Source organism: Camelus dromedarius, chromosome 1, assembly GCF_036321535.1.
Source record: "Camelus dromedarius isolate mCamDro1 chromosome 1, mCamDro1.pat, whole genome shotgun sequence".
Lineage (NCBI taxonomy): Eukaryota > Metazoa > Chordata > Mammalia > Artiodactyla > Camelidae > Camelus > Camelus dromedarius.
Window position 1 is genome coordinate 43786766 of NC_087436.1, and position 19430 is coordinate 43806195.

Genomic DNA, 19430 nt, shown 5'->3' on the forward strand with positions numbered 1-19430 from the left:
CTTAGATTCTTACTCACATGTGATCGACTGTGACAGGCAAGAGTCTTCTGGTTCTCCCATATTCAACTTGTGTGAAGAGTCAGCAACTTCTTTTAGCTTTGGGCCTGAGGACCAAAGTGAAACTTCTTTCTCTAAAGAATCTAGTGAAATGACTCCAGGATATGTTTCACTTCTCGGTAATATATCTACTCAAAGCAAGTGGCTGAAATTTCAAAACATGCCCCAGTGCAGCTTGACTACTCCAGACAGAGTTGATCAGAAAGTAACAGATGGCTTCTTTGCTGAGACTGTTTCTGGGATGCATTTTAGTGATAAAGGTGAAAGACAGAGTGATGCTGTGAATGAATGCTCTTTAGACTCTATGCATTTGCAAATGATAAAAAGCATGCTTCAACAACAGCAGCAGGATTTTAGCAGTGGAGATTTGGTTTCCAGAAAGGAAGCACTTTCTTTGAATTTAAAGCAGACTTCTAAGACTGAGGAAATTCAAAATGTGTTAGGAGGGTCTGCCTGCTACAACTGCATTATAACAGGAGATTTACAGGTGAGGAAATGTACCAGTGTTTCTTGGTGCATCTTTGCCAATAGTTATTGTCTGAATTGCAACAAAAGAATTATCAAAATTATACAGGTGCAGTGATTTTAGTCTTGGAGCTGATGGCTTTGGTGTTTGTTGAGTTTTCCAGAACACTTGCTCCAGTCATATCTTCTGGTTGTGAACATTAAATGAAGTTATATATTTGAAAGTGTCTGGTACAGTATCTGACACATAATAAGTCTTAATATGTTAAGAGCGCTGACTCTTTCCACCACCACTTCCACTGCTGCTATTACTATGATTGTTTTCATTTTTCACTGTAAGCTCAGTTTTACTGATCAGATTATTATTAGGGTAAAGGTATATTTTATTACATATTGGTTGTGAACAATTCTTATAGTTGTAACAGAAACAGGTACATAGTGATCCATTCACATCAGTTAAGTTTTTTCTAGCAAAAATATTTTAAAACTCATGAAGGGGCAGATAAGAAAATTTAGTCAAATTTATGATTAAAAGGGCCATGCCATAGCCTTTCTTGCTTTCTTGCTATACTTGGTTTCTCATTTAAAATTTGAAAATGATTTTCATGGAATCTGGAAATCAAAAGAAAAATCTGTTTATTTTCTTTAACATACCTATGCAATTTGCTTATTAGTAAACAGTATTTTTCTGGAGTTGTTATAACTTGAATTATTCCATTTTAGGAGATAAATGACTCTGAGCTATGCTTCCCAAGTGGGCAGAAAATAAAATCTGCGTATCTTCCCCAAAGGCAGATTCACATACCAGCTGTTTTTCAGTCTACTGCTCAGTATAAGCAGATTTTTACATCTTGTCTCATAGGTATGACTGTTACCTTTTTATTTTATTATGATTGATTGCTGCTTAATGTAAGTAGTATGGCTGTGAGAAAGTATAGTATTTTATATTGTGAATTTTTACATTGTTTCCGTATTGAGATTTGTTTTTATATTTTTACTCCAGTTTTTGACAGTAAGTTATATTTTAATTTCAGATCAAAATTGAGTTTTAAGAGTGGGAAATGACATTATTATCATCTTTTTCAAGGTATAGTTTAAAAAATTTTTTTAAACTGGAAGTATTACAAATGGTTTTGTTAAATTAAGTAGGAAATTTAAAGTATGATGCATGATTAGTTTTGATTGTTTTGTACAAGGGCAAAACTAGCTTTTTAAAAAGTGGATGTTAGTATTAAGTTATAGTTTACTCTGTCAAAAGGCTATTTTCAGATTTAGCTAGTAGTACATATGTGATAAATACATGAAGTTAGTTTGTATTTAATTTTCATCTTTTTTTTTTTAATGGAGCTACTGAGGATTGAACCCAGAACCTTGTACATGCTAAGCATGCACTGTACCACTAAGCTGTATCCATCCCCTCAATTTTCATCTGTATCTATATATTTTTAAATTATCTTTTAAAATTTTTTGCAGAACATCTAAATATATTGCTGTTTGGGTTGGCACAAAGGTTGCACAAAGCCCTTTCAAAAGTTGACATATCATTTTATACATCATCAAATGGAGAGAAGCAGAAAAATGTAGAAAATAATGTGCCCTCCTGCCATCATCATCACCCTGCAAAACTTGTCATGGTTAGAAAGGAAGGTCCAAATAAGGTATTGTTCCCTCTTCCCCTCCTGTTGCCCCACCTAATACTCATCTCATTAAAAGTTTATGTACCTGTTGCTTTATGACAAGCTTAAGGAGTAAATTTTGATTAAGAGCCTTCTCCTTGAGACGTTAGTAACTAACATGTAGCAAACTCTCAATCAATTTTTACTGAAAGATGGTCTGTGTTCGAGGATCAAAAATGTGACTTAAGATGAACGTTCAAATTGCATAGGAACTTACTGTATAGCAGTGGATAGAGAGAGATACGTAAAAGGAAGTTTTATATAATACTGTAGTTAATAAAGTAGGAGGGATATGCTCAGATTACACTGAGAACCCTGAGAGGGGTGTATGTCCCAACCTCAGGGCTTAGAGAATGCAGACATGAGCTTGAAGAAAGTAAAGTTCGTAACTGGTCTGTGTGATCCCTAGTGCCAGTAATGTTACCAATAAGGCCAAAGGAATAGAAAAGGTACTGACTTAGTTGATATTGCTGATAACATTATTATGGAAGAAGTTAATAAAATGTTTGCATCTTATGGTTTGTACTCATATGCTTTCACTCATTGTAATACAGTCTTCCTCCACTGTTTGCATACTACCCTTTATCAGTAGTTGAGTATGTAAATTTGGATTTAAATTCAGTTATCAAAAGCAAGAGTTCATAAATAATATTATAACCATAGAATAAAATACTGTTGAACCACTAGAAGTCTTTTTTTCTGATGTTGAGCATAAGGGTTAGGCTATAGTGTAGAAAATGTATTGTTATCTGAGTTTTACTTAGACAGTATGCACATGTGTATCCTTGTGTGTGTGCGCACACATGCACTTATGTGAGTGAGAAAAAAGACTAAAGAAATGTACAAGATGTTCCCTGTAGTTGTTTTAGGGCAGCTTTCAGGTTTCCTGTATGAAAGTTTTAAATCAGAAAAATAATAAATATTTTTCAAACAAGCTTATATTCTCAGAATAATGTAATTTTTGATAAAGAGAAAATAAATGGAAAAGTAGGTGGTTTGAAATTTTAATTTATTGTTTAAATTAATAAAAAGATTAAGTGGTATAGTGACTAATTTATTGGAGTACATTAATGCCAAGCAACCTTTATAAAAATCTTGACAGACATAGTACGAAAACAGTAAAACAATTAAAATGTTATTTTTCTTAGTAAATTTCAGTATCTTTTTCCCCTTAGGGTCGTCTTTTTTATACCTGTGATGGACCCAAAGCTGACCAGTGTAAATTTTTCAAGTGGCTTGAAGAAGTGACCCCAGGATATTTAACACAGGAAGAATCTCTACCTAGCATGGTTTTAAGTGATATAAAAAGTATTGGCTTGTACTTAAGAAGTCAGAAGATACCCCTCTATGAGGAATGCCAGCTTTTGGTGAGGTATGTTTTATGATACCAAATAATTGCCTCTATATTAGAAAATAGTAAAACCTCACAGAATTATCGGGGGTTTTTTTGTATATACATACTTTTATTGAAGTATAGTCCGTTTACAATATTATGTCAATTTCTGGTGTACAGCATAATGCTTCAGTCATACATGAACATACAAATACTTGTTTTCTTATTCTTCTTCACCATAAATTACTAGAGGTTGAGACAGGAAAAATATCTCAGAGATAAAATACCTCAATTTTTATGACCATACAATAGGAATAATTCCCTAAAGCTCTTTTTGGCCCCCTCTAAACATTAAGCAGTATCAGCAATATCAGGATTACTGGCAGGAATGCTGTTTTTCTAACAATTTTTACATATAATCATCATCCTAAGGGAAACTGTATCAAACAAATCATAAGAATAATTTTTATCAGTGCAGGATAATAGGTAGTGGTCATTTACAAGCCTGAACTACATAGCTTATAGGATAACAGAATGCTACTTTTTGAAAACATGTCTTATATTTATAAGTTGAATTACCCAAAATGTAAATATAGTGAGCATTTGCATGGTAACTTAATAATAATAACAGTTACTGAGAGTTTATATATGCCAGGCACTCTTTTAAGCACTTTTGCATGTATTATTTCATTTAATTGTCATAATAATCTGTAAGATACAGAAATAATCTGGATATTTTATTATTTCTATTTTACAGTTACAGAAACTGAAGTACTCTTTTAGAAACTTCTATTTCAGTCTCTTAAAACTGATCTTGTTTCTGTGAGATTTGCTATTTTCTCCTTTGACACAGTGCATTTTTATTTTGTATATATGAATGAAAGTATATAAACATATGCACTATATGTATAATAGTACTGTATTTTAAAGATTTTTTAAAAATTGTACCTTCAAATTTCCAGTTGTAAAGTAAATTAAGTCCTGTGGATGTAATATACAGCGTGGTAACTATAGTTCATATTACTTTACTGTATATTTGAAAGTTGCTAAGGGAGTAGATCTTAAGAGTTCTCATCACAAGAAAAAAATTTATTAAAAAAACTTTTTATATATGCAGTGACTTCTTCAGTGCTTTTAAAAAAAAACTCAATTCAATTTATTTAAACTAAAAATAAAGCAGTTCACCCATTTCCTTCATGAGAGAAAAATGTAACTGTGTGGTGATGGATGTTAACTAGACTTCTTATAGTGATCATTTCACAGGATACACATATATCAAATCATTATGTTGTACACCTGAAACTAATATAATGTTATATGTCAATTATATCTCAATTTAAAAAATGTGTATTTTTAAAGGTTATATTTCATGTATAGTTATTATAAAATATTACCTATATTCCCCATGTTGCACAATATATACTTGTAGCTTATTTTATACATAATAGTTTGTACCTCTATCCCTATCTTGCCTCTCCCCTCTTCCTTCTCCCCACTGGTAACCACTAATTTGCTCTCTGTATGTCTGCTTCTTTTATATTCACTAGTTTGTTGTATTTTTAAAATTCCACATATAAATGATATCAGACAGTATTTGTCTTTCTCTGTCTAATTTATTTCACTTAGCATAATACCCTCCAAGTTTGTCCGTATTGCTACAAATGGCAAAATTCCATTCTTTTTAATGGCTGAGTAGTATTCCATTTGTGTGTGTGTGTGTGTGTGTGTGTGTGTGTGTGTACGTGTAACACATCTTCTTTATCCATTCATCTGTTACTGGATACTTAGGTTGCTTCCTTATCTTGGCAATTATAATAATGCTGCTAGGTACTTTGGGGTGCATGTATTGTTTTGAATTCGTGTTTTTGTTTTTTCAGACATATACCCAGGAGTGGAATTGCTGGATTATGTGGTAGTTCTATTTTTAGTTTTTTGAGAAAGCTACATACTGTTTTCCATAGTAGTTGTACCAATTTACATTCCCACCAACAGTGTACGAGGGTTCCCTTTTCTCTACATCCTTGCCAACATTTGTTATTTGTGTTCTCTTTGACAATAGCCATTCTGACAGGTATGAGGTAAAAATTTGTACCTTCATATTCAAATTCAGTTTTGTGTTTTTACTCATTTTGCAGAAAAGGATTTGATTTTCAAAGAAAACAGTATGGTAAACTAAAGAAGTTTACTACTATAAATCCTGAATTTTATAATGAACCTAAAAGCAAACTTTATCTTAAGCTAAGTCGGAAAGAAAGTTCTTCAACTTATAGCAAAGGTAAGTTGAGCTGATCGTGTTGGTGTCCAACTTTGTGTCTCATTACATACAACTCTGTGAGTCATTTATATTAAAGAGATTTTTTAAAGTCCAGTTTAATAGTATATATTGTGAATTATTATATAATAAATTAGACCATTTCTGAAAAGCATACTTTAAATTTTAGTTTTTAAAAAACCTTTTATTATAAACTACCAAAAACTGTTTAATTTTGTTTAAAAAGTCACACTAAGTTCTTGGCATCATTAAGTATATTGAATAGTCTGTACCCTGAACCTACTATCAAAAATAAACAGAAAATATAATGAGTTTATTTATACTTCTGTCATTGCTGCACAGTAGGACAACACTGGACCCTAAATTTTGTGTATTTGGACATAAAATCCTTAAAATTTTTTTTCTAAGTACCTTAGGTACACTAGATTAGGTTAATCATTATCTTTGGTTTCATGACCTACTCTTGCTGGTCTTCACCTAGCTTGCTTTAGTTATTTAATTAGTTATTTTAAATGATATAAATATCTGTGAGTCCACAAAGCAAACCAAAATGTAGTACCTTATAACTACCTGCATTTAGTATAAAGTAACCCATTAACTCATCTGATTGTCTCTCCTGACCTAAGGTATTTACCATTTTTGATCCCTATGTTCATCAACATCTTGCTTTCCTTTGTACACAGATTTATGTAAATGAATTACCAAAAAGCATATTTTAAGTTTTAAGTTTTTTTAGTATCATTCCAATGATATAGTTCTGTATGTAATCTTTTAGAACTTACCTTTTTCATTTTTTCTCAGTGAAAATTCTTGTACTATCTTGTAGATGTGCAAGAGTTTCTTTTGGTTATAATCCTAGGAATGAAAATGCCCCCGACATCTTTAAGCTGTAGTGCCAAACGGACTTCTAAAGTAATTAAATCAACTTATACTTCTACCATCTAGTGGCTCAATGTACTCAAATGGTCTAAATGATCTTGTGGTTTTAGTTTGCATTTCTCTGCTTGCCAGTGACACTGAACAGCTCTTCATGTGTTCATTACATATTTTCTTCTTACCATTCCATTTTTTTGCTGTGTTGTGTATAATCTTATTTACAGTTCTTAAATGTTTTCCATGTTAATCTTTTCTTGATCATGTATATTGTGGCTGCCTGGCTGCCAGTATGTATCATGTCTTTTCACTTACTTCAAGGTATTTTTAGATATAAAAATTATTTTTTAATATAGTTGGATGTATTAGTCTTTTCTTTTTGGCAGTGCTTTCTGTGTCTTATTTTAAAAATCTTTCCTAATGCTAAAGATCTAAAATTATTTACCTATATTTTCTATTAATGGTTTTAAAGTTTTATTTTTTTACTTTTTTAAAGTTTTCTTTTTAAGGTTTTCTTAATGGCATACTACGTAAGAAAATTTTCAATCCATTTGGAGGTTTTTTGTTTTTCTTTTTTTTTTTTTTGGTTCATGGCATGAGATAGGGATCCAATTTCATCTTTTTCTCTTTAAGTATCAATTTTGCTAGAATAGTAGTCATTTTATTGATTAATTAGCCCCTTTTGTCCTCTTTGACTTGAAATGCTACCTCTGTCGTATAACCAAGTTCAAAACAGTGTGGGTCTGTTTCTCGAGTCCCTACTTGTACTGTTGTTCAATTTATATATCACTGTGCCAATTCCACATTGTCTTAATTTCTGTAGCTTCAACTATGTACACTTCCTTCCTGCTATTTTATTACTTTTTGAAACATATTAAAATTATTTTATTAGGTGCATATATATTTAAAATTGCTATTATCTTGGTAAATTGAAACTTTATGTAGAGACCCTCTCCGTCTCTAAAAATACTTTTAAAATCTAGTTTTTTACATAGCTATATGAAGTTTATTTTGATTAGTATTTGCTCAATAAGTCTTCCAATATTTTGTTCCACCTTTGTATATTCTTATAAAGATGTGTCCCTCTTAAACAGCATGTCTGAAATTTCAAATGTTAACTTTTATGTAAATGGAGTAAGTCCAATAGTTAATTTTATTATAATAATCTATATACTTGGGTATGTTTCTGCAGTCTTGAGTTATTTCTGTTTATCCCACTATATGCTGTTTTTCATTCTTTCTTGCTTTTTAAAAAAATTGGCAGTTAAATCTACTCTCCAATAAGACAAGAACTTAGAAAGTACTCACATTGCTTGTTTTTTTTTGCTTGACCTCTTCTTTCATGCCCCTCTCCCCATCAAGTTGGTAATTCATCTAGACCAGCCCTACTCCAAGTGTGGTCTGTAGGCTGGCTCTGGTCCATAGACTGTCATTGGTTCCCAAAGAGGTGAGGAGCTTCTCTAGAATATCAGATGCCTATGTCATTAGCAGACTGTTAGTTTCATTGTGTTTTGCTTTGTTTAGTTTTGTTTGTAGCAAGACTTTCCGAATGAAGGAAGCATTATGTTGATTTGTTGAATCACCTAGCACAAGCTTCTTGTTACTGACAGATAACAGTCTGTTCAGGACAGGCTGCTTTGAGTAGCACTAATCTAAATATGTAACTTTAGGATGCTATGGATTTATTTTCTACCGATCTTTGGATGTTACTCCTTTTTAAAAGATGACTACAAGCTTATCCAAGGTATTTAGTTACCTTTATTTCATGTATTTTTCATGTATCCCTTTTAGCGCCTCCTGGATTTTTCTGTCTTATTTATGTGTTTCATCAAAAACTTTTATGAATGTTTTGTATGTGGGTCTTTGAATGATGAACCTGAAGCCTTGAATGCTGGAGAACTTTTTTATTATATATTCATATTTGAATGATAGTTGGCTACATATAAAATTCTAGGTTCTAATGTTTTCTTTTAATACTTTTCACCTACAGAAATATCAGTTTCATATGTTTTAACCCAATATTTAATATACTTGGCTATCTTCTTGCATCCATTATTGCTGTTGAAAAATCTGATGGCACTCTGATTCTTACACCTTTGTATGTAATTTGTACTTTCTGGCTGGAAGCATTAGAACTTTCTCTGACTATTATAGTCTTATATTTCTCTATAACTGCCTAACTGTGGGTTTTTCCTTTTTTTCCTCTGGATACACTGTACCTCTGGGTACACTGTGGGCCTTTGAAATCTAAAGTCCTCTATCTCCAAACTTGTCCAGTATATACATTAAATGTATACAGCTTCTGTATGTCAGTCATACCTTCATAAGATAGTTTAATAAAAGAAACTAAAGTGCTTTGGCTTTTTATTTTTTAATTTTGGGAAATTGATCTTCATTCTTTCCTTTTTTTAAATTTTAAATTTAAAAAATCTTTAATTTTATTTTAATTGAAGTGTAGTTGATTTACAGTGTTAGCTTCAGGTGTACAGCAAAGTGATTCAGTTATACATATATTTTTTTTTCAGATTCTTTTCCATTAAATGTTATTATAAGAAATTAAATATAGTTCTCTGTTATACAATAGGTCCTTGTTGTTTATCTGTTTTATATATATAGTAATGTGGGTCAATCTTCATTCTTTTTTTTATTGAAGTATAGTCAGTTTACAATGTGTCAATTTCTAGTATACAGCAGAATAGTTCAGTCATACATATACACACACATATATTTTTGTTTTCATATTCTTTTTCATTATAGCTTACTACATGATATTGAATATAGTTCCTTGTGCTATACATTATTTGTTTAAATAATTTTTCTCTTTATTTTTGTTTCTCGCTCTAGGATTTTATTATTCAGAGTTAGCACTATAGAATTTATCCTCTAAATCTCTTAACATTTCTTTTATATTGTCTGGGTTTTTATCCTTTCTTCCTTCTGGGAGATATCTTCAATATGATCTTCTAAATTGCTTAATTATTCCTCAGATGTATCCATTCTGTTATTTATTCCATCAATTACAACTTTCTTTCAACTACTATATTTTTGCAACCCAATATTTTTATTCATACATTTTTCATATTTTCTTGTTCTTATTTTGCATTGCTACTATCTTTCCTTACCTCTTTTAATCCCTCTACCAGGCTACATTTAAATCCTTTGTCCATCTGTTCTGGTGTTTCCTTTTCTGCAGGATTCTATAATCCAGTATGTTATTCTTTTGAAGTCTTTGTGCTTCTCAAATGTCTCATTATTGTGCCCTGTGAACTAATTTTTCCCTGGTGGTATCAGCTGTTGTTTCTGGCAGTGCATATGAGGAAAGGCAGATCCCAGTCTGGTCAACTGTAGTGAGCTCAGGGGGTTGGGTTCAGTCTCATATCTGCCATTTACTGGCCCTGTGTCTGTGGATAATTTATTTAACTTCTCTGGACTTTGGTCTTTTTTCATGTATAAAATGGTAATAATAATAGTAACTATCATATTTAAAATGCCTACTAAGATAAGTTATTGTGTTTTACTAAAAATAAAATTCCCATAGATAAATGACCTGATGATGGCCTGTGATCTTTTTACTTATCCCTGGTGCCCAGTAGTTATGTGGGTTGCTGCCTCATTTCTCTTACTTAAAGTCCTCTCTGGTAGTCAGTTTTAGAGGGTTGCATTCCCAAGTTCAGCCCTAGGACAAATCCTGGAGTCAGCTGCTCCAAGAGTGATAGGATTATTCCTTCATCCATTAATTAATGTTCCAGCTGACCTTCTCCACCCAGAACTCCTTAGTTGGTAAGCTTGGGGTTATCCTGGGAATCTATTGGGAAAATTCTCTGTGTTGTTTTTTTGTTTTGTTTTTTGTTTTTCAGATTTCCTTTGTATCGTCTGTAAAGGATTAGCAGTTTCCCAGCTTTGTAGGATTTTATCATCCTTCTTTTCCCATTCCCTTTGTGGCCTCCTTAAGAATCTCTGAAATAAGTGTGGCTCTTCCTATCCGACTCCTGGCTGTTTTCCAGTACTATACTGGATTTATATTTTATATTTCTTCTGTCATTTCAATGCGATTTAGGGAGAAAGGAAAGGCGGATAATTTTCTTCTGAGGGTTACCTTGAATTGGAGCTCTCTTAAAAAATTGTGAATGTAGAGTAAAAGAAGTCTTTGCAAATAAGGAATAAATTATTTAAATACATATATTTACCTCAATTGGCAGATGTTTTTAAATAAATTAGGTATAAAATACACTATAGTATAGATCAGCTTTTTCTACAGTAGTTTCCTAAACATATTTCTTTAAAAAAATTGTTCCGTGGGAGTACTGATAAGAGTTAATATAAAAATAAAAAGTAGGTTCCATGTTAAACAGATAACCTTAATGCAAGATTGATTTTCAGAGTCTTAATGTGTGATGTGCATTGGACTTTGAAAGGTAGGAATGTAGCCCAATAAACTGTCTTTTCTGATGCAGTTGAGATTCTTGGTTGGTCTGTTAATTTTAAAAGTTGGTTAAAGTCAGGGATTATAAAAAATTATGCATAGGAACATTGAGCATTTTAACTTAAAATTCATGAATATATTTTTACTTAATGATCTTTTGATGAAGAGTCAAGACTTTTGCTTAGGATATGAGTTTTTTGATTGGAGATCCTTTTCATCTTTCTTGTATAGACCATATCCACAAATGCACTGTCCATAAAGATTTACCATTTAAATTCTTAAACATGGAGCAAGAACTTAAAGTCACTTATGAAGCAATCTAAGTGGAGAATGATTTAAAATTTTTCAATCCCTTTTCTAATGTTATATTTATCTCATCTGTTCTTGAGTCAAAATTGGTTTTTCATATTTGGGTTTTTATTTTTAAAGGAGATCTTAATTAAGTCTTTCTAAATTATTCACTTTAGTTTTTTAAAAACAATTTTCCCCTTCATATTCATAATGGGTCAAATAATATGATTAAGTTATATAATTATAACAACAAATACAACTGGTATAAATAAGTTTTAAAACAAATGCAATTGACTCCTTGTAAGTGTAAACTCAACTGATGGTGGAAACAGTACACAAGTATTCTGGAAAGTAGCCTACTAGCTATGAGTATTCAATGTACTATGGAGAAGAAAGGAAAACATTAATCTGGAGCATCTGTTAAGTGGAGGTCTATTACGAGAACCTGTGTTCTATTCATGGATTGCCAACTTTATTTGAGTATGGAAACCATTACATGGCCAAGCATATTTTTAGACTAATATTCGACAGTGGGAAAAAAATCAGATCTAGCTATAAATCTATTTTATAAGAGAAGGACAAGTTAGATGCTGTCTTTGCTGTATTTACATTTTTAAAAATAATTATAAAGTAACTTAAAAAATATAAAACTAGTTGAGTTAAAAACGTGGAAGTGAAATATTACATGTTTAGGTCTTAGTTTGGGTGGAATCTTACAAATAATAACCAATTTTGTTTTTTGAGAAATAATGTAAGACTAAGCATTGAAGAAATCCAAGGTAGCTTTGGATTGAGCATAGTTCTGAGACCTTTAAAAAATGTTTGCCTTTTCTCACACATACAGAGAACAAACTAGTAGTTGCCAGTAGAGGGTGGAGAGGAGGGGCGATATGGGAGTAGAAGAGTGGGAGGTAAAAACTGCTGGGTGTAAGTAAGATAGGCTCAAGGATGTATTGTACAACACAGGGAATAGAGCCAATATTTTGTAATAACTAATATAAAGTGACCTTTAAAAATTAAGAAAAAATTTTAAATGTTTATCTTTTCAGATGATCTTTGGGTGGTTTCAAAAACCTTGGACTTTGATTTGGATACTTTTATTGCATGTAGTACTTTCTTTGGACCATCATCTATCAATGAGGTAGAGTTACTACCTTTGAAAGGTTATTTCCCTTCGAATTGGCCCAATAGCAGTAAGTATTACTATGCCCATATTAATTTGTATTAACAAAGAATGAAAGACATGTAATACACTGTGAGCAAGAATGCTAACTTTGTGTGGGATTGTTTGATTAAAGAAAACAAAAAGCATCCACCTCTACTTCCTATTATTGTATACAGTGTTCCTAAAAATGTGTGTGGAAGTTGAATGTACAAGTAAGTATTTCTGTAGTTCAAGCCCCAGAGGGCTAAAAGTATAACAAAATCTTTACCCCTCACTTAAGTATTTTTTTAAAGTTGAATTTTACATGGTATATCCCTGATTTCTAAAATTATAAATAAGAATTTTTAAAAATAATTAAGTTCTGATTCTCTTGGTTTATTTAATTCTCTTGGTTTGTTATTCAGATAAGTATATTTAGTAAACAGATCATTTATTTTTACATCAAAAATATCTTGTAGATTTTGCGAGAGATTCTGTGAGCAGTTGAACAGGAGGATATGACATTCATTTTGAGGATATTTTATCATCTGTCTTGAGAAATTCTTTGTAAGACAGGAGGCTACTAGCCTTACTTTTCTTTTAATAAAGGAAGCTTTAGTAAGCTGAATCCCTATCCAGCTCTATGAATCTGTAGACATCTCTATACATTTTGATCTCTGGAATAATTTCTGATGGTCGAATTTGGTCCATAACTAATTAAAGACACAGCATTTAATGACTCATTTCAAGTATTTCTTATGCATTTTAAACTGGATTTTTTCTTTCAGAACTGAATAAACCTAGGCAACCAGCTTGAGTCCAGTAAGAGTCTAATTAAGTGAACATATGTCACTTTTTGGATGCATATTTTCATATTTATTGTAGTTGTTTCCTCACCAATATCAGCATTCTAATTTTCTGCTTTCCATATATTTCTCTAAAATAACTGAGGAAGAATTGCAAGAAAATGTTCAAAAATTACACAAATACTACTGTACAGTGTAAGGCCATCTGCTGATTAAATCGAACTGCTGGCTATCAAGTAGTCTCACCATGCACTGACTCAGAACAGTTGTTCCTGTTCACTAACTGTTGTATCGAAGTCCAAGTTTGCTTTAGTTACACAATTTATAAAGTAGGAATGAGTGTAATGGTTTAATGGATAAAAGGACCTCTGTAGGTACTTAAGAGTTTATTTTATGTCATGTGATTAGGTGAACTCTGAGTTACAAGGACATTTTATAGATTTTTTTTTAATGGCCCATTTTATTTACATTAAATGTTCATTTTCTGCATTCTTTCTACAGCAGTGGTCCATGCATTACTGGTTTGTAATGCTAGCACAGAGCTGACCACTTTGAAAAACATTCAAGACTACTTTAATCCAGCTACTCTACCTCTAACACAATACCTGTTAACAATGTAAGTCATTACTTACCTTTGGGTCATTGATATTAAAAAATAGTGACTAATAGTGAAATTGCAATAGAATTACATTACATAAATTTTTGCCAACAAAGTGTTTATTTTCTTTCAGAGATTATGAGAGTACTGATTGTCAGTAGTTAAAAATAAAAAGAAAGGGAATACATACCATGTCCCAACAACTTACCCATTCCCCTAGCTATCTAGCTAACTAGCTATTGTGGTTGGGGCCTAGTGTTACTGCAGATTGTCTTCATCATGGAATAATTTGTTAAGGATCTTTGGATTGTTGATTTTATTTTTCTATTTACTTGTACTTTTATGCCACAAATTATTTAACATTTAAAAGAGTCATTTTAGAGGTTGAATCCAGTATATATATTATACTAATTTTATTCTTGACATAACCTATATCTCATTTTTAATTTCTCAAGCACCATGTCCCCTTTTTAAAAATTGGAAATGATGTTGTGTTGAATTCATTAAAATGATAGAAAAGTCTAGTTTTTAATTTGGAATGTTATAATCTGACTTGCAGTGTTTTCTTTTTTTTTCACCATAAGGAAGTCCTAGGTAAAAAATAAATATCCCTTATGTTCTTTATCTACTTTGAAATGAATTCAGCCTTAATAGAAATAGAAATAAGACCAATTTATTGCAGATTTACCTGAAATGGAGGCTATATTTTATCTAAGTCAGTTTTGTATACTAGAACATGGGCCTTAAAGTCAGTATACCACTTATTGGCTAGGTGGTTTCTTGGGAAAAAATGTTAATATTTCTGTGTCTCTATGTGAGGTAATTAACTACTTCTTAGTGTTGTTGTGAAGATTATGTCGAGTAATAAGATGCTTAGCATAATGCCAGCACATAGTACGTTTTCAACAAATATTAGTTCTCTTCTCTTCTTCCTTCCTCCAAATAGGAGTATATATCCATTTGTGTCTGCAAAAAATGTTCTCTGTGTTGTTTATAAAGTGAAGGCTAAATTATGAATAGATCTACTCACCTATTTTAAAAGCCCCTCATTAAAAAAATTTTTTTTTATTTGTTGCCTTTTTACTAGGTCTTCATCAACTACAGAGAGCAACAAGAGAGTCAATAAGAGAAAGTTTATCCCACCAGCCTTCTCAAATATTAACACAAAATCTGAACTACTCAGTCTAGGAGCAACATTGCAGTTAGCTAGTGAGTTAATTCAGGCACACAAGTTAAACAAAGATCAAGCTACAGCTCTGATTCGGATAGCTCAGATGATGGCATCACACGAAAGTATGGAAGAAGTGACAGAACTGGGAGTTCACACCCTCCCGATCACGATCATACATGGTAAGAAGCAAAAAGGAAAATTGTAGTAAACACATGGTTATATAAGCTATTGTAACCCAGTCTGCTCCTTTGTAATTTCCTAGTCAAACAAGATTCCAGAGTAACTAGATTTTTTTGAATCTGAACCCACCTTAGTAAACTATTAGATGAGAGCACAACTCAGCACCCTAAAAGGGAGAACAGGCATCATATCTGATGAATGAGTAGCATTTTACTCTCATTTTCAAAGCATCCAGATTTGATCTAAACATCTGTGTGCTCTCTATTAATTAATTCCTAGTCAGCTCACTCCTCTATCCTTCATATAGTAGCTGTTCCAGATCTTCATTGTTCTCATAACCCCATCCCTGTCCTACCCCACTCTCTCTCTCTGAGATTGATCTCGCCTCTAAAACAGGAAATGGAGTTCATAACAGAAACTCTTTTCCATGTCCTGTCTTCCTTCTCCAACTTACCTAAGTGTGGACCTATTTTTACTCTTTTGGTTCTGTCCCAATGAGGGAGCTTTACTTTCTCCTCTGTAGAGCTAATTCTTCTGTTTATTTTTAGGATTCTGTTACCTCTTTAGCTCATTTCCACTCACAGACCTCTTCCCCAAAGCTGTTTTGAGGATTTGCATCACATCCAGCCTGTTGACCAAGCTAGACACTTGGGCATCATCCTAGATTATTCTTTGTCCCAAGAGTAAGTGACTTTCTCTTTTTTAAAAAAAAAATTATTTTTTTAATAGAGGTACTGGGATTGAACCCAGGACCTTGTGCATGCTAAGCATGTGCTCTACTGCTGAGCTATACCCTCCCCACCTAAGTGATTTTCTCTTGATCCTCCTCCATCTCTATTTATCTTCCCCCATCAGATCAGTCACTGAGATGTCCCTTCTAGTTTCTACGTATTTTTCATACAGGTTCATTTGTACCCCCTCAATTCAAGCCTTTATCATACCTCCCTATAGCCTCGCTGGTGAGAGTGTGGGTACTAGAGCTAGAATCCTGGATTTATACCCTGGTTCTGTCCTTCATTAGCCCTAAGATCTTAGGCAGGTTACTTATCTCTTAGCTTTAATTTTCTACTCTGAAAAATGGGGTTTGATAATAGCACCTGTCTCTCATAGTTGTGGAGGATTAAATGCATTAACATAGGTAAAGGGTTAGAATGGTGCCTGGCACATGAGAGGTGCTTAGTAAAGTTAATATGTATTATTGGTACAATTAGCTCACACAGCTTTCTAATTGATCCTCCTTTAGTTTTACCTTTCTTCTTATTTTCACTCTAGAATTCTAAAACACAGTCTGATTAAGTCAGTTCCATTGCTTAATATCCTTCACTGACTTCCCCTGGCCTTTAAAATAGAATTCAAACTTGCAGCCATAGCCAGCAGAACTCTTGTGATTTATCCCTTTGCCTCCCTTGTCAGACAGCCTCGTCTCTTGCCTATTTGCTGTGTAGGCTGTCTAGAAATACTCATCAGCTGCATGCTTTGTCAGGCCTCTGCCTAGAATGATCCTTTCTTAAAGAGTCAGGATGTCTTATTCTGAAAGACTTAGTTCTGCTACTTTTTTATTTTTAGGAGGCATTCTCATCTCCACCAAAGCAGAGGGAAATGGTTCTTTCTCTGATACCATAACAATGTTACTGTATCATTTTATCATTGTTCTTTACTTGATATCTTCCTAAGTAGACTATGGTCTCATTAAATGTAAAGTCTTTTGAATATTTATCTTCGTATTTATTATCCCTTGTGCTAATTAAGCCATATAGTAGGCATTCCGTTAATTTGTTTTAATAAATTAATTAAATGAAGGAGAGAGGGAGATAGGTGGGTGAAATATTTCTTGTGCTTTTCAGAAATTTATGACATTGCCTTTATTTTTTCCCCTTCCCTCAATATAATTAGGTGTTTTTGGAGCAGGAAAGAGTTATTTGCTGGCAGTGGTGGTTTTGTTTTTTGTGCAGCTATTTGAAAAGAGTGAAGCTCTCACAGTTGAAAATAAAAGACCATGGAAACTTTTAATTTCTTCTTCAACTAATGTAGCCGTCGACAGAGTACTTCTTGGGTAGGTATGGCAGGTGTATTTATGTAGCTAAATGTTTTAGGCTATTGGTATAAAAACAGTGGATCCCCACACTCAGTGTTCCTTCCCTACAGCTCATTCCACTGAAGGACAGGCATCCAGCTGGACTCTGTGTCTCCTTACAAGACTTGGGGACCAAGGGAAACACTGCTGTTATGTTGATGCTTCTTATGCTGCTTCCTGGGCCCTGAGTAAAAGCCCTTTGTCTCTGACCCAGGAACCTTGGAAGCAGGCTAAGATCGCAGAACCAAGTTACAGGTTATTCTCTTGTCCACCTGCCTGTATGAACAAATAATACTAAAATAGCTGAAGAAAAATTTAATTGTTTTTGATTTCAATAAGAGAGATCTACCTTTAATTTTAACTTTGCCCCATCCTTGTGCTGAAATTGTGAGGTTTTATATTTGACTTTATCCTACTTACAAACTAATCAGTTAGCCTATTACTGTTGCATGAAAAACAATAGCACAATCTGTTCTGCAGGTGTAAAATTTTTGTGATTATGTAAGATTTGATTACAAATATTATATAATGTTTTACTGGTATTCCAGTATTTACTGATCTGAATTTCAACATAAACAACAAAGTTTGATTAGGAGAAATAATCTATTATTTATAAGTGTAGGCTTTTTAAAATTAACTTTTATAATTATATAGGTTAATGCTTACAGTGGAAAATATGCAGACAGTACAGATACTATTTTATTATATTATTAAAGACTTTTTATACACATACACACTCATTTTGTTTTCCAAACTTGGTACTCAACAGTATATATTGTTTGTATCTTGCTCTTTTTATTCAAAGATTATTTCTCTATCATATTAAATCTTCTTAGAAAGCAAACTTTCATAGCTCTGTTATGTGCAGTGATTTTGCCTCTGCTATATTTTAAGCGATTTTTGATCACTAAGTTCTTCCCAAATTTTTCTCATTTTAAATAATACTGTGACGAAGATCCTTAAACATAAATCTTTGTCTTTGTTTCTGATTCTTTTCTGAGGAAAAAGTCCTAGGCCTACAATGAAAGATATGAACATTTTTAAATTTCTTAATGTACTTTGCAAGATTGCCCTCCGGAAAGGTACTACTTGTGTGTACTCTTCTAAGTAATCTAAAGTAGTGGCTGAGGACATTTTTTGATTCAAGACAATGAAGAGTTAACCTGGGGACTAAACAGGAGAGAACTGTAGATTGCTTGGCCTGAGATTAATTTTTTTTTTAATTGAAGTTTAGTCAATTTACAATGTTGTATTAATTTCTGGTGTACAGCATAGTGATTCATTTATATTTATAGCTAGAGCTATAAGATACATAAGAGGGAAGGGCAGGGTGAGGGTTTGCTTCTTTACAAAGCCTTACTTGGGGGTAATGTATGTAGAAGAATCATCACAGATAGCCTTTGGGGGTAGACAGACTTGCCTAGCTTAGAATCAATGGCTGACTCCACTTGTTAGCTGTGTGGCCTCAGCAAAATACCTGATTTCTGAGTTTCAGTGTTCTCATCTCTAAGATGAAAAACTATGTAGAGCTGTAATGAGTATTAAGATAATGTATGTAAAGAGGCTAACACTCTTATACCAAACTTGATGCTAAATATATGATAGTTCTTTCACATTATGTCTTTAGGGGTAATTTTATTTGTGATAAAATACTAACATCTATATTTTATGAACATTTAATGAGCCCTCAACATAAGATAATACATATTTAAAAACTGTCTATGAAATGCATTTTATAAGTCTTTCAGCTACATTGCATTTACTTTTGAGTTTAGGCATTTGACATTGAACTATGTAACAATAAAATATACCGTTACACAAAATTGATTCTAGTAATGTAAATATTATATGAAATTTTGTTTTATACTCTACTTTCTAAATAATCAGAATCTATTTTACCTTGTTTTCTTTAAAGGCTTCTTAGTCTTGGATTTGAAAAGTTTGTCAGAGTTGGGAGTATCAGGAAGATTGCCAAGCCGGTTTTACCTTACAGGTGAGAATCCGGAATTCTAAAAGTCACAGAATGGTCACATATGATGTTATACAACTCTTACCTTAAATTTGGTT

The 19430-nt window shown here is 32.6% G+C and overlaps 1 protein-coding gene across 6 annotated transcripts in view; it reads left to right on the forward strand.

The window, feature by feature from the left end:
- The window catches only part of ZGRF1 (zinc finger GRF-type containing 1), a 58673-nt gene that overhangs the window by 29752 nt on the left and 9491 nt on the right, over window positions 1-19430 (forward strand). For 5 of the 6 annotated variants that reach the window (XM_031467403.2, XM_031467390.2, XM_031467386.2 and 2 more), the window contains exons 14-22: window positions 1246-1384; window positions 1996-2180; window positions 3374-3570; window positions 5667-5806; window positions 12440-12583; window positions 13842-13956; window positions 15026-15288; window positions 17183-17342; window positions 19279-19356. In XM_031467403.2, the coding sequence (XP_031323263.1) occupies window positions 1246-1384; window positions 1996-2180; window positions 3374-3570; window positions 5667-5806; window positions 12440-12583; window positions 13842-13956; window positions 15026-15288; window positions 17183-17342; window positions 19279-19356 (1421 nt within the window). The remainder of the gene's footprint in view (window positions 1-1245; window positions 1385-1995; window positions 2181-3373; window positions 3571-5666; window positions 5807-12439; window positions 12584-13841; window positions 13957-15025; window positions 15289-17182; window positions 17343-19278; window positions 19357-19430) is intronic. The other variant, XM_031467388.2, reaches the window with a different exon arrangement.